Genomic DNA, 24,233 nt, shown 5'->3' with positions numbered 1-24,233 from the left:
GTGATAAAAAATACGTAATACACACTTTCCCATTTTTAAGTGTACAATTCGGTAGCATTAAGTACAGTCACAATGGTGTATAACCATCACCACCACCTATTTCTAGAACGTATTAATCATCCATCGAGCAATAGTTCTCCCCTCCTAATCCCCCAGGCCCTGCTAACCGCAGTCCACTTTCAGCCCTTGTGAATTTGCCTGTTCTAGACACCACAGCTACCTAATTTTTTTTAAAACCACAATTACTTTTTATGCTAACTATCCTCTTATGACTTAAATAAAAGAATTTATCTAAACATTTTAGTCCTAGAAACTAACAGAACCTAAACATTTGAACATGAAGTATTTGAAAAAAATAATTGTTTCATTGTATTGAGGGAGTTCTCTCTGCCATGGGTTGTTAGGAGTTTGAGAACAATAAGTACAGTCAGAGCGAAAAACACCGAAAACAGAGCACCAAAAAGCTTTAGCTTTGAGGTTTTCCCTTTAAATCTCACTAGCAAGAACTTTACTGACAAGATGCCAGCTTCAGTTCTTCAAGAAAAAAACCAGTTTTCAGATTTCATATTTTTTCTTGGCCTTTCTTGCACAGAGGGAGCCTGAGAGATGAGCGTCTCTCCTTGCTGTGCCCCGTGGGGGAGCTGGCGGGGAGGGGCTGGAGCCCTCACTGCAGGAGAACAGCTCCGGTGGCAGGTTCTGAGCCTCTGCAGCCTGACAGCCCCTGCCCGAGCACAGTGGGCCCCCTGCCTTCTCTGGCCATACCCCGGAAGGAGGATGTGCTGTGTGCAGCCTCCCTTTTCCCGGCACCCCCTGCCTGGGGCAGGTGGACACATCGCCCACCCTCACGGGCTGACACGGAGGTGAGTGGTCCTCTTGACCAGGGGCAGAAAGGAGCGAGTGTCCTGGCGAGCTCTTTCCCCAGCTCCAGGTTTTCAAGGAAGGTCTTGGGAACAGGACAGTAGACTGACCCTCAGCCTTAAGAAAGGGCCTGGTGGGGCTGGTGGGGGGTCCTGGGTCCCTCGGGCTGCACCTTGAGGACTTGTTTGTCATTTACATCTCCAGGGTTTCCTTCAGTGAAATTGGTTCCACAAAATTCCCTCATCCCTGCTTTCTCTGCTCTTGGATGACGGCCCAGCTTTCCTTTCCAGCAGGCCCTGCTCCCGTTCCTTGGCAGGGTAATGGTCTGAGCTGGAGGTGGGCTCTCCGGCTCCTTCTCGGGGTCCCTGAGCTGCCTCCTTCCTTTCCTCTGTTCTCAGTGCTCCCTGCTGAGAGCCCAGGTGTCCTTCCGCTTCTGGACTTCAACGAAACGCCACGTGGCAGGCGTGGGGTCTGCCTTCCTGAGCTGCGGTTGACACACTTGAAATGGTGTGGGGTTAGCAGCCCCCGGGGGCTTGGCCACCTGGAAAGGGGAGAAGGGAGGGAGCAGGCAGGGAACTTCTCCTCTGCTCTCCTTTCTGGGGGCTGCAGGGAGGTGAGGTTTTCTTCTCGAGAGGGCCCAGAGCAGAGCAGTTGCACCTGCTCAGCTCCCACGGCGTCTCCTCACACCTCGACTCTGTGGCCAGCACCACCAGCCCTAAGTCACTGGAAGGAAAAGATACACTTGTAGTGTCAGTTCTGTTCAACCGATGCTGCCACCACATGCCCTGGTGAGGAGCAGTCGGAACGTGCACTGCAGCTGGGAGCCCCGTGTCCCCCGGAAGGAGGTGGACTGTGATCGAGATATCGGGGTCCCAGGAAGCACCGCTCAGTCCCTAGCCAGTTCCCAGAGGACCCAACTGGGACCGTCACATAAGCTAATTGGAATGTGGCCACTTTGTGTGAAGATATCATAAAAGCTGCATGCAAGCAGTTAGAGAAAGAGAGGAGAAAGAAGAAAGAGAGAGGAGACTCTTATGACAAAGAGGGAGCATCCCATCAGAATCTTCTCCAGGAAGAGAAAGCTTTGCTGTGGATTTCCACGAGTGAGACTTGGAATGCTGCTTCTGAGACTTCCCCGCACTTCTGTTCAGGTGTTGGTGCCGTCTTGTCTGGTGATGCAACTGTGCCTAATTTTTGAAAGATCTTTTAATTCCTCTCCTAATAAAATCTGTTTTTCTGTCACTGAAGTCTGTGTTGTCTGCGAGTCCAAACCTATAAATTAAGTGGCCACAAATATCGCGCTGCCTTCCGTGCGACAGTCACCCTGTCCACGCTTTCCTCACCGCGTTCCCTCGTCTCTCCGCCTCTCGGGTGGGCACTTCCAAATCCCGCGCAGGGCGTGGGCCTCGCCACAGCGTTGCTTCCTGGAGGACCTGACCAGGAGGGCTGGGGCTGGGGCCTCTGTCCAGAGGGGCCACGGGGCAGCTGGCAGCGGGCCACGGCCAGGCGCTGAGTGGGGAGGCGAGAATAGAGCAGAGGAGGAGGGGGTCTGGCTTGAGAAACGTGAGGGTGGGGTGGGAGGTGGAGGGCAGCTGCCCAGTGCAAGGGCTTTGGGAAGGAGTGACCACTGGGCCTGTGTAGGGAGGGGACGGGAGCAGCTGACCGAGAGGCAGGAGGGCGCGGCGAGAGGAGGTGCGTCTGGGTGGTGGAATTTTCACTTGGGGGAGAGAAGAGAGGCAGGAAGCTCAGGTGAGATGAGAGAGGAACAAGGTCAGAAATAGGCTTAGCCGAGGTGGTCTCACAACGTTTTATGGCAATCTATGGACTGATAAAGGAAGCACCTCAAAGGTGCCAGTGATCACATCTGGGAGCTAAGAGGCTCTCGTTTCACTTCAAAATGTGTTGGAGGAGGAGGAGGCAGTATGTTCACTCAGGCCCCACAGGTGTAGTCGTCCTTTCCCGCTGTGCTGTTTCTCAACACGTATGGCTTCATTTAACCAGTTGATCTTAATATTAACTACAGAAGACATGCCAGAGAAATTTTAAAAGAAATAACGACCCGAGGTGTTCTTGGGTATGGGCCTTAAGTTTTCCTGCAGATGCATCTGAGTGTTAGAGGAAAGTCAGCCGCTGTGCTTCTGGGGGCCAAGCTGCAGCAGACGTCTCCTGGCAACCTCGGTCTCCTTCCGCAGGCTCCAGCCGCTGTGACCAAACGTGCCCCTCCAAAGGAGCAGCCTGTTTCAGCCTTTCCGACCCTGGGGCTCTTACTGGCTACCGATGGCTACGTGGGTGGGGTGACAGGAGCGAGGATGGGTGGAAATGGTCATGGTCAGGGCAGGAGCTGAGGGCAGAGGTTCTTGGGACCAGCTAGGACCCTCCTGCCCCCTCCCGACGTGGCGGGAACCCCAGCGCCCCAGAGAAGCCCATGACTTGGGGGGGTGGAGTGGGTAGAGGCTGGGGGGAGGCGGCCCAAGGCAGCCTGGCAGTCTGCGCCCCAGCCCCACACCCCTTGGGATCTGCAGCGGGGATTCTATGCCAGGATGGCCGCAGGCGTGGGTGCCTCTCTCAGCTCGGGTCTGCCCGGGGTCCCCACAGTCTGTGAGCCTCAGGGCAGAGAGCTCTGACCCCCCCTGGCTGAGCCTCTGCAGGGTGTGTAAGCTTCATCCTCCCATAAGAAGAGAAGAGAAGCCCACTTAGATGGCCCCCAGGCTGTTTGTCATTTTAAGGCGACACATGGACTGGAACCATGATTACTAATAGCGATAAATATAATTATATGCAATGATACTGTTAGCTAATGCTCTAGGAGTTCTTCCCATGAGCTAATCATGGTTCTAAGCATTTCATTCATTCGTCATTTTCAAAATATTTAATGAGTGCCTGGAATGCAGAACATTCCAAGGTTCTGGGGGAGGAGAGGCCCAGAGGCGAGCACAGAAAGGGCTCAGACTCCCAGGCAGAAATGAACGTGAAATCATTGAAAATTCATTGAAAAATCTATACACAGTGAGATTATTCTTTTTAGTGTATGGTTCTGTTAGTTGTGACACATGTGCCCGGGATCTAATCAGCACCACAATCAGGGAAGAAAATTCCATTATCTCCCCAGGTTCTCCCATGTCCCTCGGTAGTGAGCCTCCCCCTGCCCCAACTCTGGCAGACGCTGATCTGTGCTGTCCCTGTAATTGTGCCTTTGTAAGAAAGTCACTGAGAATGCAACCATGCGCTGCATCCCACTCTGGGAATGATTTCTTATACTTGGCATCATGTCTTTGAGGTTCAACATACATGAGGTTGTTGTATGTATCAGCAATTTCTTCCTTTTACTGCTGAATAGCATTCTATTGCATGGGATGTCCCCCCATTTTCTTTATCTATTCCCAGGGAAGGGAGATTTGAATTGTTTCCGGTTTGGGTCAACCACAAACAAAATTGCTAAAAACATGCGCGTGTAGGGTTTTGTGTAAACCCTGATTTTCATTTCACCTGGGTTTATTCCAGGGTTGCACGGTAAGTGTATGCTGAACTTTATAGGAAACTGCAAACTGAAAAAATAGTTTTTGAAATTAAAAACAAAACAACAGTCTTCCCAAGGACTGTTTGAAGTGGGTCCTGGTATCATCCCGCTTTCCAGGTGAGCGTTCTCAGCTCCCCTGGGCTAGCAGCTTGCCCGAGTTCCGAAAGCTGGTGGTGGCGATGCAACCGAGGACCTCAGGCTCAGCTGCTCTCGTTTGATGTAATTGCTTCTTTCTGCCCACGAGTTTCTGTTTTTTCTTTCCTGACTGGCTTCCTCTGCTTCCTCATAGTCTCTGCCCGCAGAATGCAGGCTGGCCCTGGCTCAGCTTCTCTGTGGCAACTTCCCCACTGGGATGCTTTCTCCTGTGGTGATGTCATCTAGAGCTGCTCAGGCAGGTCTGCTCACCACTCACAGACTCGAGGCTGCCCACGGCGGGGCCTGCTGGCTGGGTGCAGAATGCCAGCTCCGGGCCCTGGCCAAGCTGCTACCTTCCAGCGGCTGCCTCCCTCCCCCTGCCTTCCCCTTCAAGGCCCCAAGGCGAGGGGATGGAGGTAGCTCTCCCAGGTTGTCACTGCAGCGCTGCTCCCTGGCGCGTCACCAGCCTGAGGCTCCAGTGACACCTAGTGTTCACAATTGGAATTGCGACCTTCCTTGAATTTTCAATGAACAGCCAACAGTTCTGATGCTTCTCGGTGCTAAATAGGCCCGGACGTAAAATAGAAATGCTCAAGTTTAAAAACTCAAACACTAGATGAAGGCAGACAATAAGAAGTAAAGTTTCTTCTCCCTAACACTCCAGTGTTGCTTTATTTCTGTTTTTAGTTATCTGATTGTTAACACACAAATTTATATGATATATATTATAAATATAAATGATACATTAGAAATATGAAAGTATACATTCTTGACTTATTAAGCTCAGATAGTATCTATTAATTACATGGTAGGAATGAGAAGGAAGTTAGGGCGTTGTATGTCCTCCCTTTCATCTACTCCTCTATTTCCTGGTTTGCGGTCAGTAATATAACAGGTTTTTCTAGTGGTTACATTTGTGCCTAAAAACAGTACTTAAAGGTCTATTTCTTATATACAACCTGAGGCAAAATCTACTGATTCTCCCCTATACAAAACAAGGAAAGGAGCGCACAAACTTCTCTCTGTTCTCTGTCTCCTGACTTCTGTCAGCCATACTTCTATATTGAGTGTGTTTATAGTATTTAATACTCAACCATAATTATATCTTCTGTGCTCTGTGCTGATTCTAAAAACCAAAAACCTTTAAGCCGTATTTAAGGCATTATGATTCTATGAGCATTATTCACTGCCATACCCGGTTCTGTGATTAGACCCATAGAAAAGGAAATAAAATACTATGCAATTAAATCGTGGCCACTCGAAGGAGAATGTTCCATGAAAGCTCTTTTCTTTTACTCTAGCAATTACTCACAATTACCCCCCACTTGCGTTTGCATCAAATCTGAACCATGACCCTCAGACGATCTCGTTTTCCCCAAGGTTTCTAATTGCCATTATAATTGTGGTTGCTATTAAAGAATCAGATCTCTTCCTGTTATCATTTAGCAGTAATGAAGACCTTCTCAGGATCTTTCTTTTGGGCTCTTATTCATGTAATTTGTATAGTAGAATTACATACAAATGTGCTTTCTGACACATCCCTCACAGAGCCCTTTGACTTTCTTTGGATCAGTTGCTTTCTAGGGCTGCTGTGTGAATGTGAGCTTGGGATTTATTTTTCATTACACAACCTAAGTCCCACCTTTTCCTGGATCTTCCGTTTTGGATTTAATTTTTATTGTTAAAATTTAGATTTTCTGGTACAAACTTTCTATCAGTATAGCATAGAAGCTAAGAGTTGAATTCCTGAGTTTGAAACCTGTTTTCACCACGTATTAACTATGTGATTTCAGTGCCTTGGTATTCTCATTCGTGAAATGGGCATAACACAACTCCTTCATAGGTTATTTCAGGATGGGATGGGATTACACATGAAGAGCAGATGGAATAAATGATAAAAATTAATATCTCTGTTTCAGTGGATTTGAGGAGGGGAGTAAATTGGTGTACTCATTTGACCATCTTGAATTTGTAGGCAAAACAAATTTCTGATGTAGCCATGAAGCTCTGCCCTGCCACCGTCTGCGACGTCCACGATCGCATGCAGCCTCCTAGCTTTAAACACCTTCGTGCCAATGAATCTCAAATCTGTATTTCCAGACCCCTCTCCCAACCCCACACCTACATCTCTGACTCTCTTCTTGACGTCTCCATTCACACAGCCAACGTGCATCTTAAATGCAACTTGTTCCAAATTCCTGATCTTCTCCCCCAAACTTGTTTTCCATCTCAGGATGTAGTTGACATTTTTCAAGCTCAGGGAACATAATTTGGAGTCCTGTTGATTCTTTTCCTTCTCTCATACTCCACGTCTAATCCTTCAGGAAATCCTGTGGGCTGGTGGCCTCCCACCAGGTCCCTCTGCTCCCGCCCTGTTGTTTGCACTCAAACAGGCATGCTCCTGCCTTATGGCTTATTCCATTTTGCGGAGACGCTCTTGCCTCTGGTGTCCATTGTCTAACGCTGTAAAAGTCTCCCAGGCCTGTGTTCAGATGTTCCTCTCTCCGTGCGGACGTCCCTGAGCACCCTATTTAAAATTACAGCCCGCTCGGGCCACTTCTGATCCCCCTTGTTCTTCTCTGCTTCTTTTCCCATGGCACCTTCCTCCTTCTAAACTAGCACCAAATTGCTTATTGTTGGTGTTTGTTGTTTAGGGCCCATATCTCTTTGCTAGAATGTCAGCTTCTTGAGGACAGGGTTTTTAAAGATCTGTTTTGTTTACTGATGTATCCCCAATCCTTAACACAGGGACTGGCTCAGTTGTAGCCACCAAATACATATTCGGTAGATGAATCAGTGAACGGCAGTGAGGAGAGCAGAGGTTCTCCTGCTTTGGCTTCCTCTACTGGTCTAGCTGCATGAAGACAACACCTTCAGGAGGGAATTTGGTTACTAAGTCCAGGGAGCAGAATCTCGATAAGGGTAAGAGTTACCGAAGGGGAGGGTGGGCCACGATGGCTCAGCAGGCAGAGTTCTCGTCTGCCATGCCAGAGACCTGGGTTCGATTCCCAGTGCCTGCCCATGCAAAACCCAAACCAAAACAAAAAAATGAGTTACCGAAGGGTGGCTTTCAGATAAGTGCAAGGAGACAAATTGGAGACATGAGGCTTTTCCACCCCAGCTCGTCTCAAGAGTGCTCCAGCTCTACCTTGTGCGATTGCTGGCCATATGAGGTACTGAGCTTCCTGGCTTGCAGGTGTTCCAGCCTAGGCTGGATGGCCTCTCAGGAGGGATACTGTGGAGGGATTTGAGATGACAGAAGTGCCGAGAGATGAGGTCTCTTTTCATAACGAGGCTTGGTAATTAGATGACTGACCTCCCCCTGACCACTCCCAACCGCAACCCTGGGTCCCAGCACTGGACTCCCTGGCCCTGCTAGGAAGATGCTTTCAAGCCATTCCCTGATTCCCCCCCACATACCCTGCTGCTCCGTGCTTGTGCCCACGGTCACTCCCCTTCCACCCCAGAACTCATTCTATTTATTGTACGGCAAGATGGCATTGCCCTTGACTGAGGGAGAGCGATCTGGGCAGATGGGGGAACGTGAGTGAGGGGCACCGCCTCTCAGTCTTACCCTTTCTTCTCTTTTCCCAGCTCCCCACCTCTGCTCGCCAACAGGACCTGCAGCTGATCCTGGGTCAGACCTGCCTCTCAGGTCTCAGCTGTGGGTCTTCCCTTGGAGATGCAGTTGGACATGAGGGTTCAGAGGCGTGGCGCAAGTCCAGGAGAAATGTATGAGAACGTGGGGAGGAGATGGGAAGTGAGGCTGAGGGCTGGGGCGTGGGGGAGAGGCCCTGAGGTTCCCATTAGCCTGAGCACTCTCACTTTATCCCTTTTTTATCCCAGGTCCTTGATCTCTTAAGCTGCCTGGTGCCAGGAAACCTAGAGCTGCAGAATAAGCTGCATCCCTGCCCAAGATGGCGGTATTTATTCAAAGCTCTCCTGTGGGTAACCAATATGTTCTTTTAAAATAATAAACAATGCCCCATTGTCCTCCTGCAGGCCAGATGCCCCTTTCTGAGCATGGTCACCCCCATGAGTCAGTGGGCCCGAGCTTAGCCCTCCTCCAAGTAGTGGAAGCCTAAGGGACACCTATGCAGGGTGGGTTAGAGGGTGGAAGGTTTGTACAAAGAAACCATATTCTCAGGCCCTGGTTTTATAAAATCCGAAACCTCCCACTTGCCCACGGCGCCACAGCAGGAACAACCAACGACGTAAAATAGAAAGTGCAGGTCTGAGCCTGGCCGCCCTCTCCCATCAGGTTCCTCCTGAGCTCTTTCCATGCCTCCTCACTGGGGCTCTCAGCTGAACAGTCACTTCTTGTTACCTCTTTACTTACTCATCCACTCAGCTTCCAGCCTACAACCTGGACTGCGTGTCTACAATGTGCTGGGATGAGGGGAGAGGAGTACAGTGGAAAATAAGACAGGTCCCTGCCTCCAAGGCACCCAAGTGCAGTGCCACCACATTCTAGTGACACTGGGAAAGTTCCTCAATTTTTCCGAACATCTCCATCCGTAAAGTGGGGATTAAAAAGTTAATCTGTGTGATGTTGGATAATTTATCTTTGTTGCTCCTGGAGAGGATAATCGTTGCATGGCTTTCTGAATACAGACATGAGAAGCACCAAGTGACTAGATGGGCGCCAAGGCGAAAAACTAGGAAATGGCAGATAAAGTAGCCTCCTAAGTAGGCATGCCTGCCCAAATAGCAGGATTGGAGATCATGGATGAAGACCGGTTAATTGAAGAAGTCTTGGATAAGTTTGTTAATTGTCATGAGCAAACATATGAAGAATTTCTGAACACTTTTACTTATATTTCAAAAGATAATGAGACCAGAAGAGGAACATTTGAAACCTATTCTTCAGAAAACAAATTTACCTCAGTAACATTTCCTCATAGAAATGAACCAAATGACCAGCATCTTGGAAATAAAACCACTTTTCTTCATACTTTATCCCAGTGTTCAGAAGAAGAACAGATTGTGGTAGATGAAGGCCAAAAGGTTGGCAGCTTCGTTCAAGGTGATCTGAATCCAGCAGGAAAGGTGAAGGTAAACAGTTCTCTAGAATTGGAAGACTTGGACATGGATGAAGAGGTTAAGGTGCATGCAAGCCAGGATCTGCTGCTGCTTCCAGGAGAAGTGGAACCGGATGTAAGCACCAGTGTTCCTTCTTACTTTCCTTCTGTGGACCGGCTTCTGACCTGTGAAGGAAAGCCAAGGCTCACTGTGAAAGGAGCAGACAAACAAATAGAAGAGATACTTGGAGATGAAGTTCAGCCATTCTCGCTTGATGAAGAATTTGATTACGACAATGTGGTGCTAACCCCCAAGTTCACTCCTGCAGAGATGGACGCTGTCAAAGAGCTAGCCAAGCAAAAACAAGAGAACACCAGCACAGACTTAGAGGAACCTCACGACTGATTCTCTAGGACATTTTTGCATTTATTTTTGTTTTGTTCTTAATCAGGCAGCATTCGTAAGAATAGAAGATAAACCTTCTGTAATCCCTTTTGTGGAAATTTATGTGTGCGTTCATTTTCAGAATTGTTGGTCAGTAGGGTGCTGATGCTAGTGCAGAGATCTTTTCTGTCATGTGGCTGCCTCCCATGACTGGTTAGGGAGTGATGGGGATGTGAAGTGGGGAAAATGAACCTACTGAAGGGTCCGTTTTGATGAGAGTGTTATCCTAGGTGCTGTGGGGTATGATAATGAAAATTGGAGACATGATTCTACCTTCTTGGGGGTGCAGGACAATTGCACATGCAAAATAAATTGTAGCACATAAAAAAAAAGTTAATCTGTGTAAAGCTACAGCACAGTGCCTGGCACATAATAAATATCAATAATTAATACCTAGTAATGATCATGTGGGAAATGGATTCTTCTGCAACTTGTCTTTCAGCAGATGGGCTGAAATTCACCTTTCAGCAAAGATGAATTCACCTTTGGGCAAATTGATGTAAGCCTTACAGCTCAACGGCTAAGAAATGTGGCCTTGAACACAGCAAGCAGACTCACCACCCTCTCCCTGTCTACGTGGGACATGACTCCCAGGGGTGTGGATCTTCCTGGCAACGTGGGACAGAAATCCCAAAATGAGCTGAGATTCAGCATCAAGGGATTGAGAAAAACTCTAGAATGAGCTGAGACCCAGCATCAAGGGATTGAGAAAACCTTCTCGACTAAAAGGGGGAAGAGTGAAATGAGACAAAGTGTCAATGGCTGAGAGATTCCAAACAGAGTCGAGAGGTTATCCTGTAGGTTATTCTTATGCATTAAATAGACATCACCTTGTTATCCAAGATGTAATGGAGAGGCTGGAGGGAATTGCCTGAAAATGTAGAGCTGTGTTCCAGTAACCATATTTCTTGATGATGATTGTATAATGATACAGCTTTCACAATGTGACTGTGTGATCGTGAAAACCTTGTGTCTGATGCTCCTTTTATCTACCTTGTCAACAGATGAGAGGAACATATGGAATAAAAATAAATAATAGGGGGAACAAATGTTAAAATAGATTTAGTTTGAAATGCTAGTGATCAATGAAAGGGATCAGTAAGGGGTATGGCCTGTAAAATTTTTTTTCTTTGTTTGTTACATTTTTCTGTTGTCTTTTTATTTCTTTTTCTGAATTGATGCTATTGTTCTGGGAAATGATGATGATGATGAATATGCAACTATGTGATGATATTGTGAATTGCTGAGTGTATGTGTTGGGAATATTTTTGTTTCTTGTAATTTTTTTTTTAATTAATTAAAAAAAAAAGAAAGAAAAGAAATGTGGCCTTGGAGCCAAGCTGCATTACAGCCCTTATTCTACTTAGTGCTGCATGCTCTTGAGCACGGACTTTAACCTTTAAGTGCCTCAGTACCCTCGTCTATAAAATGGAAGTAATCAGAGTGCTTCCCCTCACAGAGCTGCTAAGAGATGCAGTGAATGAATGCACTTAAAGCCCTTTGACTGGTGCCATTATTTTCATCCCACCTTGTCCCTGTGGCGGCCCATTCCTCCCACCGTCTCCTCTGCAGGGACCACGCAGGGTGTGGCCCCGCTCGGGACTGTGCTCCGTGTCATCATGTGGCCCTAGTGGGGAGATGCTTCCGCACAAATGCAAGCGCAGCTCTGAGAGCACTTCGTTACCAGGCGGCCATCACTAGATGCAGAACGGGCACCCAATTGTCTATAGAGTATTATCAGGATGAAAGCTTGAAATACACAAATTTTAACTTGCAGATTGCTGGAACTGTACCTGGGTATACCAGTTTCATAAATAACTTCCTAAGAGTAACTGGCCCAGACAGGAAAGGCGGCAGCACCAAAGGGCACGAGGGGCAGGCAGCAAGCCCATCTATGGAGAGTCAGAAGTCCGTGGACCGCAAGGGGGTCGTACCACGTGGCTGGCCCATTCTGCAGGGGAGAGGGGAACGGCATTCGAAAGGGTATCCCTCACAGAACACGACGTTCCCCACTCGTGGGAGATTATTTCTGATGTGGCTTTCACGGAATGGGTGGGGTGGATCAGGATTCCCGACCTCCAGCTGCCACGTCCTGCGTTCATCCTCCGCTGCCCAGGCGGCTGAGAGACCAACCAAGCAGCCAGACCATTAGCCTAGTTCTCTAACGTGGACGCTGTGGTAAGGGTTAAGCGGTGCCCTGGCGAACAGGACGCGAAGTCAGAAGGGATCCACCTACGCTATTTGGAGGCAAACAGCTGAACCAATAGAAAGACTCCAATTAAGGACGGAAAAGCAGAAAAACTAGCAGGAGACACACACACATATGCGGGCTGCCAAAACACAGGAAAGGAATTACGGTGTGCAAAGGACATGGAACCCGGGAGGAGAAACTGATAAGAAAACAGAGCACGATTCAGGGGGAGGGCGGGGCTAAGAAAATAGAGAGGAAAAGTAATTCTCCAGCAGAATTTAGAAATGTGAAGGACAGAATCAACATGACAGGAAGCCACATCGATGATGTGGAAGACAGGATGAGAAACTAAATGTTAAAAAAACAAGAGAGAAGCAATTAGAATAAAGAAGGGCAATATGAATGGACAACAGAAAGCAAACATATGGATAACGAGTGTCCCCAGGGAGAGAAAGAAGGAACGGAAAAGAAAAAAAATACTGTGGTTGGTACCATCCATTTCCTCCCCCAAAGTCACCTCCTTTTACTAACAGAATCCTCGCTGGTTCAGGTGTCAAGTAGGGGTTCCTCATATCAAGGATGGTGGGTGGGCGGGGTTAGCCCCTAATCTTACGGTAGACATGTGACCCTTTCCTGGCCAATGATGTGTAAGAAAAAGTCCCCGGGCTACTGAGAAGGAATTCCTTTCTGACAAGAGGAAGAAGAGTGAGGAAAAACTCCTCCATGCTGCCTTCTGGCTCCAGCCTTTCATGCACTGTGAGCACGTGGTGCTGGGAAGCATTAGAGCCATCACCGAGCAGAGGGAGGCTGGAGAGATGGCAGAGGCCGACCTACTCCAGCCGCAACTCATCTCTGGGCTCAGAAATTACCAAGGGAGTTGCATGAGTGAATTTACAGCTATGGGAAAGAGTCAAGTATATATAGGGGGATGGAAATGTTTTTGGAGTTTGTTTGCTGGTTTGCTTGTATTGGATAGATTATAGACTTCAAAAAAGACTCCTCGGAGACTGAGATGGACATGGAGATGATAACTAGGCTTTGGACTTCTTGTTTAACATGTTTATGAACCAAGCATATGCATTTGTCTCTTCTCCTTCCAGAAGCCCCTTAAACCATAGTAAATTTATTTAAAGTGTATAAATTCACAACATCAGCGAGAGACCGGGGGGTAGCTAATCAACAGACCAGAGTGTCTGGAAGACAGAAGTGAAAGAGGGTGGCCCGCTGAGACACAGACTGACCCCAGGCCAATTACATCAGAATCTCTTGGGGTAGTGCCCAGGGAAATGTATTTTTTTATTTACCCAGGTGAGCCCAAGTTTGAGAACCACTGCCCTGGAATACATGCACAGGGGTGCAGCAGAGAACAGAGGCATCTGCCCAGAGATACCTGCAGGGACTCTGAACTGAGTCCAGGTAAGAGGGAGGGTGAGTGGGAGGTGCAGCAGAAACAGCTGGACTAATGAGGTGTGGGTAGGAAAAAAATCAATCCCTCCAACCCACTCCCCAACTCCAGGCACTGAGTATCAAGGAGCCAGGCATTTTCTCTTCAGCCATCAATGAAGAGAACTCTTCTGAAATGCCAGACAGGACCTTCCAAATCCGGGAGAGAACTCGGGTACCTAGTGCGGGCAATGGAGCCTCAGAGGAAAGACCCCTACCCCACCCCCCCACTCTGACATTTAGGCGTTCCTCAGCTCAAAAGCAAGCTCCCTGCCCCCACCCCAGAGTGGAACAGAACTCCCTGATTTTTTTTTTGGGGGGGGGGGGGGTGGAATTTTTTTTTTAATACCAAAAAAACACCAAACAAACTCAAACATTCCTATTTTGATCATTCCGTTCTATATATATAATCAGTAATTCACAATATCATCACACAGTTGCACATTCATCATCATGATCATTTCTTGGAACATTTGCATCTATTCAGAAAAAGGAATAAAATGAAAACAAAAAAATTTATACATACCCTACCCCTTACCCCTCGCTTTCATTTATCACTAGGATTTCAAACCAAATTTATTTTAACATTTGTTCCCTCTATTATTTATTTTTATTCCATATGTTCTACTCGTCTGTTGACAAGGTAGATAAAAGGAGCCTCAGACACAAGGTTTTCACACTCACCCAGTCACATGGTGAAAGCTATATCATTATTCAATCATCATCAAGAAACATGGCTACTGGAACACAGCTCTACATTTTCAGGCAGTTCCCTCCAGCCTCTCCATTACATCTTAAATATCCCTGGCTCTTTTTAAGATATGAGGACAACCAAAGGTTACCTGACATGAGAGGAAGCAAGGAACACAAAGGAACAATCGTACCCACTGGGAGATGGAGAAAGGAGACAGGGGTGGCACGAATGGCTAATTCACCAGGAAGTTAGTGGGTGATGCCTCAGTTGAACACCCAGAAATAGCCTCACCTACAGACGTAGAAGTAACCATAGAAGAACTAAAACCAAAAATGATGATAAAGGTGTTTGCCTCTGGGGAATGGCTCTGGGGCTAGTAGGGACTGAGTCTTTTCAGTACAGTTCTGAAAAAACATACACATGTGACTCCGATTATATCGGTTTGATTACATACATATTGAAAAATGTTAAAGTCAAGTGATTCTTAAACGTCTATGCTTTCAATTCAGGCGACAGACAGCCTTGTTAAAGAGGCGGTTCTGAGCAGTAGGCTGGGGGGAGCTGCGGTTGTGCAGTGATCACCACCTCCTGGAGGTGCCGGGGCGGCTGCTCTGAGGACCACACTCTAGTAGACGGGCTGTGGATGACGCTGAACGCCAGGCTGAGGCATCTGAAATAAAGTCCATGGATAATTAGAAATCACGAAGCTTTCTGACCATGGAGAAGCCCTTCGGGAAGGTGAACAGGGCAGCGTGGCTGGCTGGGAGACACTCGGGGCCTCCAGACCTGTCAGGAGACATCACAATCCAGGCAAGAGGGGAGGGGCCGAGTCAGGACAGGGAGGGAGGGCAGAGGCGCTGGACAGAGGGACACCTTGCTGCGGTGGGATCGCAGGGCAGAGGGCTGAAGGCAAGAAGGCACCCTGGGGTAGGCTGAGTCCCAGCCCGGGCCGGCTGAGCATGCGGGGCCTGCAGGACACGCGGTGGTTGGCAATGCAGAGAGGAGCTCAGAAGAGGCAGAGCTGGTGGGGAAGTGACCCACGGGCAGGAGCTGTCCATCCTCACAAATGCCGAGGGAAGGTCCTGCGTGAGGGGTGCGCCCAGGGCCTGCCTCCGACGAGGGTCCCAGCGGTGGGCGCTCCGAGCCATGTGGGCAGCCTCCTTCCTGCGTCCACTGCAACCCCTCCTTCCAGCCCTCTTATCACGTTTGCACAGCCATGACCTGAGGCTGACCGGAAGAGTCAGGACAATCCTGGTCCCCCTGGAAAGGCCCCAGAACCGGAGGAGACCTTGCTCTCTGGGAGACACTGACCTCCCATGCGCTCAGGGCTCAGAGCCTCCTCCCCTGTCCCCGCCTAGGTCAGGGTGAGGCAGCACAGCAGAGAGCAGGGGCTGCTCCCCTTGAGGAGACATTATTTTAAATTGGAAAATTAAATATATTTATGTGTTTTCTTAAAAGCAACGCATGAGGGGCAGGCCATGGTGGCTTAGCAGGCAGAGTTCTCACCTGCCATGCTGGAGACCCAGGTCCGATTCCTGGTGCCTGCCCATGCAAAAAAAAAAAAAAAGCAATGCATGAGTGTGGCAAACTAACGTACAAGTATTACAACAGATTTAAGACTAAAATTACATTCTTTCCTACTCCACCAGCTGGCAATATCAAAAGTAAGCATCATCAATAGCTGCTCACCATCTGGCTCTTCAACGACGTGGTTGAGTTTCTATAGTTTCTTTTATAACTTCCGAAAGAGAAGTGAGAGGACAGTGGGGAAGGCTGTCCGTTCCGAGGCTGGACAGCCGAGAGAAGCCCTTCCGGGGTGAGGGTCCCCGAAGGCGGGTGACGCGCCCCACGGCAGCGAGAGGGGCCCCCCACCCTGGGCTAAGGTCTGAGGGTTAAGGAGGGAGACGTCTGAGCGGTGCCCAAAGGCTGCGCTGCTGCATCCTGGGACTCTACGGAACGGGCATCTCCAGTCTCCAGGCGGTCAGAGGAGCCCGAGATGAACCATCATCAGCACCTCCCACCGTTCTGGCACTTTCCACTCACAAAGCACTTTCTCCTGGGCGAGGCATCACGATGACCTCCCCGTTTTACAGCTGAGGCAGCAGGTTCCTGAGAGGACCCGATAAACCCAAGGTCCGCAACGCGAGCCAGCGGCAGAGCCAGGCCAAGGCCCCTCTCCGGCCTCGAAGCCCAGCGGCCTCTCCCGGAGCCCGCAGCCAGGCCGGCCTCGGGGCGGCGCCTCCCCCCACCCCCGCCCCCACCCCCACCCCCACCCCCGCCCCCACCCCTACCCCCACCCCGAGGGCCTCAGCGGGGAGCAGCCGCAGGGCGGGGCGGCCGGGCGGGACCAGCGCTGCAGCCCGGGGCCGAGGACCGCGGCGCCCCCGCCCCGCCGCGGCTCCGTCCGCCGGGACCCCCGGCCCAGACCTGTGCCGGCTGCTGGCCCGAGAGGCGCCCGCGGGCGGGAGCTCAGGGTGTGCGCTGCGGGGAGCCGCCCCCTTCCCGGGGGGACGCGGCCTTCCTGGGCTCCCGGCCCCGCGCTCCCAGCCTCCTTCCCCCGGGGCGTGAGCGGCGCGGCAGCCACGCCGGCTCGGTCCTCTCTCGGGAGGAGAAGCCCCGCGTGGGCGGAAGGCCCCCACGCCCGCGCTCCCGCGCAGCCCCAACTCTGTGCTGGGCTCGCCACCTGTCTTAGCAAAGTGAGGGGACGTCGGAGGCGCAGCCGGGCGTCACGCGTGTCCTCCCCTGGCTGAAGCAGGTGCCCGTCCCTGTGGCGGGGCCAGGCAGGAGGAGACAAGGAGACCCTCACTCTTAGGCCGTGATGTGCAGGGTGGCACCGGGAGGGGTCTTGCTGGCCTCGCTCCACGCCCAGCCCTGCCTGCAAAGACCCCAGGGCTGTCCCTGGTGCTTAGAAACAAGAAAAACAGCTGAGCTGGCTGCTAAGCTCCAGCTGGCACCATGGATTGATTTTTCACCCAACAAATATTTACTGAACACGTCCGTGCCATGAAAACACAGGCCATGGAAGGTTCTTGTCCTGGTCACCATCTGCCGCAGTCCCTGAGCCCAGATGTAGCTTCTCAGGCAGCACGACCCACCCAGCACCGACAGACAGACAGACACCACGGCCTCGGGAGGGGCCCATTAGAACCCCTCTCCTGGCTGACCTCAGGGGAGCAGAGCAGTCTCTGTCCTCCTTCATTCCATCCCTAACACCACAGCCCTGTCCCCTGTGGGGGCCCCACCTCCTTGGGACCCCAACATGACCCCATCACAGAGCTGGGCCCAGAGACACATTCTCTCCCAGCCATCCTGCTTTCCAGCAGAGACACCTCACAGGCGTGCTTAGCTTCTCAAAGTCAGTCATTTGTCCTCAGCAATAAAAACTGGGAGAGAGGGAAAAAGAGCAATTTCCGTTGTGAAGCAATTCCACTGTCTTGAATCTCCTCCCTCCAAAGACTGAAGGCCCCCCAGTGAGCCTGAGTGGGGAGCCCTAAGCCCATGGGCTCCCCGGGCCCCTCTGTGCTCCCTCTCGCCTCTCGGTGGGAGCCTCCTGCTGCTCAGTGGGCAGTGATTTGCGGGGAGCAGTTTTTCATCTGCTCTTCAAGAGCTGAGAGCCTGGTTTCTAGCCTTCACCAGTGTCTGTGGCGTCACGACTCCAACTTCTGCTGATGACATGAACAGAGTTGGGGACAGAAGCACAGAAGCAGCTCCCACCGCCGCTAGCAGCTGGCTCCAGGGCACCGTCTGTGGGTGACTCTGACGCCACCTGTGCAGGACACGCTGTTCCTGCGGCATGGCCCCTGAACCCCAGCAGCTACTCCACCCCCAGGGAAAGGCTATCGGTCCCAAAGCAGAAGGAAAACTTGCTGGAGGACGTTGCGCTGGTCTCCGATTTAGCTGTGTCCTCAGGCTCTCACAAGAGCACTTTCAAGTATGTGATTGTCAGCTTAAAACCTAGCTCTTCCTGTCCATAACAAAAGCTAAGGCTCGGTCACTCTTCATCCACCCTCCCTCCTCGCTAGACAGTCCCAGCCCAGGTTCAAGGGGGACCCCCTCTACCCTCCACCAGAGCATGAAAGGGCTTGGAATGACCTTTCACTGGGAGTTCAGCCTGCTTGGAGGCAGGACCTTAGGGCCAGGCAATTACAGATTCCATTCATGCTTCTACCATGCAGCTCTGTGATTGTAGACAGGGCTCAATAGCATCTTCTATCAAATAGAATAATACCTACTTTGCAGGGCTGTTGGGGAAACTAAATAAAACACTGTGCAAAATGCCCCTAGCAGCAGGCAACACACAACGGGCACACCCCCTACCGCTTCCTCATAGGAAACCGGCTGAGACATAATCATGCAATGTCGCCACTTGGTGGCTGCGCTCAGAAGTGCCCAAAGGCTTACAGTGTCCTAGAACTTGAGGGAAAGCAAGGAGATCACTGAGAAAACAGAAGGGATTTTACGTTCCTAGTGAGATACAAGTCCATTGTTCCAGAGAGACCTTTGGGCATTTCGGAAAGCTCAGGCAGTCACTGGCACCTGACAGACCCGGGTTCAGCTTTGTCAAATATCATCCTATGTTTCTTCACCTGTAAAATGGAGATAATGCTTTGTACCCTATTCAGTGAACACTCGATCACTGACACCTCCTCCTTGGGTCTGATGCCTTCCCCAGTCACCCTCTCTCAGACCCTAATCAGCATCTCCTGTCTCCTCCTGCCCCTCCCCCACCATCACTTAGAGGTTCTACCAGGTCTCCTGGGCTCTGTTTCCAAGGATGCTGACTAATTCCCCTAAGACCCTTCACTCGCTCAGGATGATAATCTAAAAGTCCACAGTCTCCTCTTCAGTACTTCTGGTCCAAACGCTCTTATTTCTTAACAGTATCAATGACAGTCAGACTCTGGGCGATAGACTCAGGCTGATGAAACTAAGTCAAGTAAAATACCAGGTCATTCATTTACAATAAGAGACGCTTCCAGTCTCAGGACGGTCCCAAGCCAGCAACCCAAGCGACCCCTTTCTCATTAACATGATCTCTTCTGATGATAAGGGGACTCTCTGGGCACAGGCCCTGAGATGCTCGGAGCAAAGGGAAAGTTTCGCCCATGCTCAGGATCATCCTGAGACACTCTGGTGCCCCAGGGAACGCCCCTCTGCATGGGAGACTGCGCGTGACCCCAGTCCTGAGGACATGCTCGTGACCCCTGCCTTTCGTTTATAAAGACCCCCTCCTAGAGGTTCTAATGCCATAGCCTGCCATTGTGAGAAGAGCCTGGGCTGCAGAACGAGACAGAGTTAGGTTTGAATCTCACCTTTTTCATTTGTCACCTCAGTGGCTCTAAGCAAACTGTTTAACTTTTCTGAGCTGGTGAGTTTCTAGCAAAAAATGGGAAACGTGTACCTACTTCACGTAAGTCAGTTGATTAAATGAGGTCCTGCTTATGTACCCAGTAAGTTCACTGGTCAAGAAACTACAACTACTTTATTCCAAATACCTGATGTGGGAAACACTGACTCCACTGTGAGGGCTGATTTTACTAGAACAGAATTCCTGGAGCGCCCTCTGGTGGCAATATATTTCCTAATTTCCTTTAAAAAATAAAATTGGAGTTCCGGGTCAAGATGGCGGCTTAACAACGTGTGCGTTTTAGTTCGTCCTCCAGAACAACTGCTAAATAACCAGAAACAGTACAGAACAGCTCCTGGGGCCACGTCAGTGACCAGACACACAGCGTACCCCAGTCTGGACCAGCCGGACCGGCTGCGAGCACCCCCCAAAACTGTGAGTTCCCAAAGCTGCGGCGGCCAGTGTCCCTCCCCCACAGGCCGCTTCCCAGAGGGGAAAGGAAAGGACTTTACCAGCAGCAGTGACTGGGCACAATCAAACGCTAATTGTGGAACTAATTAACAAATTCTGACTACTAAAAATAGGCCCCCAGCTTAGGTGAACCCGATCAAAGCGGAGGTTGCTCATTTTTGCCCCGGCACCAAGGGGGCAGGACTGACAGAAAAAGGGGGAAAAAAAAGAAGGAAACAGGTTTTTGTGGCTGTGTATCTATAAAGGCTTGACTGCCTCTGGATACAGCGGCAGGACTTTTCAGGCTGCAACTGCCCCAGGCATAGGCAGAAGTGAGCTCTTTTGGGGGCTTATCTGGAGCCTGTGCCTTCCCCAGGGGAGGGATGAAGGCCCACCCAGGTGGAATCCCTCCATCAAGGAATTCAGACACCAGGGCTTGGTAATTTGAAGCCATTAAAACCAGCCTACAACCTCTCCTCTGTCTCCAACAACCCCCCAGCCAAAGTTAAAGGTACTGCATCATCTTATGCTGGTGGGACCTGCAGTCAGACAAGCGCCACATACTGGGCAGGAGTAAGAAAAACAGTCCAGAGACTTCACAGAAAAGTCTTTCAACCTGCTGGGTCTCATGCTCAGGGAAAACAGACGCGGGTGACTCTTTCCTCCTGATAGGAGGCCAGTTTGGTCTGGGAAAATCTGGCTGGGGTCTATAATATCTAAGCAGACCCTCCTAAGTGAGTGTGGGGGAAAGGTACCACACAAGCAGGGCAAGAAACAAGGAAACAAGAACTGAAAAATTCTCCTCTGTTAAACAAAACTTAAGCTAAAGGTTCAGATAAAGCTGAACAGAATGTCAAAGAACAGATAGACAACAAATTCATCCAGCAAGAAAACCCTAGATAAAAGAAGTGAAAGCAATCTCCAGAATAAACTAATTAAGGTAATTAAATGCCTAGACGCCAGCAAAAATAACAAATCACACTAAGGAAATTGAAGATATGGCCCAGTCAAAGGAACAAACCAACAATTCAAATGACATACAGGAGCTGAAACAACTAATTCAGAATATACGAACAGACATGGAAAACCTCATCAAAAACCAAATCAATGAATTGAGGGAGGATATAAAAAAGGCAAGGAAGGAACAAAAAAGAAGAAACTGAAAGTCTGAAAAAACAAATCACAGAACTTATGGGAATGAAAGACACAGTAGAAGAGATGAAAAAAACAATGGAAACCTACAATGGTAGATTTCGAGAGGCAGAACATAGGATTAATGAACCGGAGGACAGAACATCTGAAATCCAACAAGAAACAGAAACTATAGGAAAAAAAATGGAAAAATATGAGCAGGGACTCAGGGAATTGAAAGACAATATGAAGCGCATGAATATACGTGTTGTGGGTGTCCCAGAAAGAGAAGAGAAGGGAAAAGGAGGAGAAAAACTAATGGAGGAAATTATCACTGAAAATTTCCCAACTCTTATGAAAGACTTAAAATTACGGATCCAAGAAGTGCAGCATACCCCAAAGAGAACAGATCCAAATAGACATACTCCAAGACATTTAATAATCAGAATGTCAGAGGTCAAAGAGAAAGAGAGGATCTTGAAAGCAGCAAGAGAAAAGCAATCCATCACATACAAGGGAAGTCCAATAAGACTATGCACAGACCTCTCAGCAGAAACCATGGAGGTGAGAAGACAGTGGGATAATATATTTAAATTATTCAAAGAGAAAAACTGCCAACCAAGAATTCTATATCCAGCAAAATTGTCCTTCAAAAATGAGGGAGAAATGAAAACATTTTCAGACAAAAAATCACTGAGAGAATTTGTGACCAAGAGACCAGCTCTGCAAGAAATACTAAAGGGAACACGAGACAGATACGAAGACAGAAGAGAGAGGTGTGGAGAAGAGTGTAGAAAGGAAGACTATGAGTAAAGGTAAAAGGAAGGAAAATTAGATATGACATATAAAATCCAGAAGGCAAAATAGTAGAAGAAAGTACTACCCATGCAGTAATAACACTGAATGTTAATGGATTAAACTCTCCAATCAAAAGACATAGTCTGGCAGAATGGTTTAAAAAACAGGACCCATGTATATGCTGTCTCTACTCAAAGGTTGCGAGGCCAAGGACACAAATGGACATTTACATGTTTATAGCAGCATTATTAACAATTACCAAGTGATGGAAACAGCCAAAATGTCCATCAACAGACAGTTGACTAAACAAACTGTGACATTTACATAAGATGGAATATTATGCAGCTGTAAGACAGAATAAAGTTATGAAGTATGTAACAACATGAATGGACCTTAAGGACATTATGCTGAGTGTGATTAGCCAGAAACAAAAGGACAAATACTGTATAGTCTCACTGATATGAACTGACATCAGTGAATAAACTTGGAATATTTCGTTGGTAACAGAGACCATCAGGAGATAGAAATAGGGTGAGATATTTGGTGATTGGAGCTGAAGGGATACAGATTGTGCAACAGGACTGAATATAAAAACTCAGAAATGGACAGCACAATACTACCTAACAGTAATGTAATTATGTTAAAACACTGAATGAACCTGCATGTGAGAATGATAGAGGGAGGAGGACTGGGGACATAAATGAAATCAGAAAGAAAGATAGATGGTAAAGATCAAGATGGTATAATCTAGTAATGCCTAGAGTGTATAAAAATAGTGAAATGTACAATGTACAAATTTAAGAAATGTTTTTGCCTGAGGAAGAACAAAGGAATGTCATTATTGCAGGGTGTTGAAAATAGATGATAATTAATACTTTAAAATGTCACCTTATGTGTGAGACTAAAGCAAAAAATGTTTATTTGTTACAAAATTTATATTTTGACTAGAGCATTTCCTAATATAACTCATGTAGATAGTTTGATTGAATGTCATAAGTACTTGGAATCTCAGGTAGCACATGAGATTTTGTTGGTTTGTCCAGAGTGATGCCCCGATGAATCCCAGAGTGATTTGATCAGTGACTGGAAAAGTATTTGCAAGCCCCCTTTGGGGAATGGTGAGAGTGGGGAGAAATTCACCTTCCCCAACTTGAATTCTTGATATTCTCACAAGCAGTGTGGACAACCAAAGCTATAGGCTGAGCCCCCAGTCTTGGGGGTTGTTCATATGAAACTTAACCCCACAAAGGATAGGTCAAGTCTACTTAAAATTTAGGCCTAAGAGTCACCCCCAGGAGAGCCTCTTTTGTTGCTCAGATGTGGCCTCTCTCTCCAGCCAACACAACGAGCAGTCTCACCACCCTCCCCCCTCTGCATGGGACATGACTCCCAGGGGTGTGGACCTTCCTGGCAACGTGGGACAGAGATCCTGGAATGAGCTGAGACTCAGCTTCAAGGGACTGAGAAAAACCCTAGAATGAGCTGAGAATTAACATCAGGGAATTGAGAGAACCTTCTCGACCAAAGGGGAAAGAGTGAAATGAGACTAAGTGTCAATGGCTGAGAGATTCCAAACAGAGTTGAGAGGTTATCCTGGAGGTTATTCTTATGCATTAAGTAGATATCACCTTGTTGTTCAAGATGTAGTGGAGAGGCTGGAGGGAACTGCCTGAAAATGTAGAGCTGTGTTCCAGTAGCCATGTTCCTTGATGATGATTGAACAATGATATAGCTTTCACAATGAGACTCTGCGAATGTGAAAACCTTGTGTCTGATGCTCCTTTTAGCTACTATATCAGCAGAAGAGTAGAACATATGGAATAAAAATAAATAATAGGGGGAACAAATGTTAAAATAAATTTAGTTTGAAATGCTAGTGGTAAATGAAAGTGAGGGGTAAGGGGTATGGTATGTATAATCTTGTTTTTCTCTGTTATCGTTTTATTTCTTTTTCTGTTGTCTTTTTATTTCTTTTTCTAAATTGATGCAAATGTTCTAAGAAATGATGAATATGCAACTATGTGATGATATTAAGAATTACCGATTGTATATGTAGAATGGAATGATCTCTTAATGTTTTGTTTGTTAATTTTTTTAATTAATAAAAAAAGTTAAAAAAATAAATAAATAAAATAAAATAAAATTGTCCTTGGGGATAGGAAACAACTGAGTATATACCCTGTGTTAGTTTGCTAAAGCTGCC

At 48.4% G+C, this 24,233-nt stretch overlaps 1 protein-coding gene and 2 long non-coding RNA genes across 4 annotated transcripts; 2 read left to right on the top strand and 1 right to left on the bottom strand.

Moving 5' to 3' along the window:
* Positions 1 to 412: 412 nt before the first annotated feature.
* On the top strand, positions 413 to 2,091 carry LOC143678755 (uncharacterized). The gene is made up of 3 exons (XR_013173431.1): positions 413 to 860; positions 1,063 to 1,175; positions 1,257 to 2,091. It is a non-coding gene; the product is annotated as an uncharacterized LOC143678755 (long non-coding RNA).
* Positions 2,092 to 9,052: 6,961 nt separating this feature from the next.
* LOC143679995 (intraflagellar transport-associated protein-like) lies at positions 9,053 to 10,339 on the top strand. The gene has a single exon (XM_077156544.1). The coding sequence runs from the start codon at positions 9,206 to 9,208 to the stop codon at positions 9,935 to 9,937; it is 732 nt and encodes a 243-aa protein (XP_077012659.1). The 5' UTR covers positions 9,053 to 9,205; the 3' UTR covers positions 9,938 to 10,339.
* Positions 10,340 to 13,975: 3,636 nt separating this feature from the next.
* On the bottom strand, positions 13,976 to 16,524 carry LOC143679996 (uncharacterized). 2 transcript variants are annotated; one of them, XR_013174005.1, is made up of 3 exons: positions 15,994 to 16,524; positions 15,811 to 15,846; positions 13,976 to 14,974 (listed from the first exon to the last, which is right to left on the bottom strand). It is a non-coding gene; the product is annotated as an uncharacterized LOC143679996 (long non-coding RNA). The 2 variants fall into 2 exon arrangements; XR_013174004.1 differs by having other exon boundaries at positions 16,348 to 16,524.
* Between the last annotated feature and the right edge of the window lie 7,709 nt (positions 16,525 to 24,233).

This window comes from Tamandua tetradactyla, chromosome 4, assembly GCF_023851605.1.
Source record: "Tamandua tetradactyla isolate mTamTet1 chromosome 4, mTamTet1.pri, whole genome shotgun sequence".
Lineage (NCBI taxonomy): Eukaryota > Metazoa > Chordata > Mammalia > Pilosa > Myrmecophagidae > Tamandua > Tamandua tetradactyla.
The sequence above is the reverse complement of the archived record's forward strand: the minus strand, read 5'-3'. Positions and strand labels throughout refer to the sequence as shown.

Bases quoted from the DNA above. Each gene is read 5' to 3' on its own strand.
- LOC143679995 (XM_077156544.1), top strand. From the start codon at position 9,206: ATGCCTGCCCAAATAGCAGGATTGGAGATCATGGATGAAGACCGGTTA.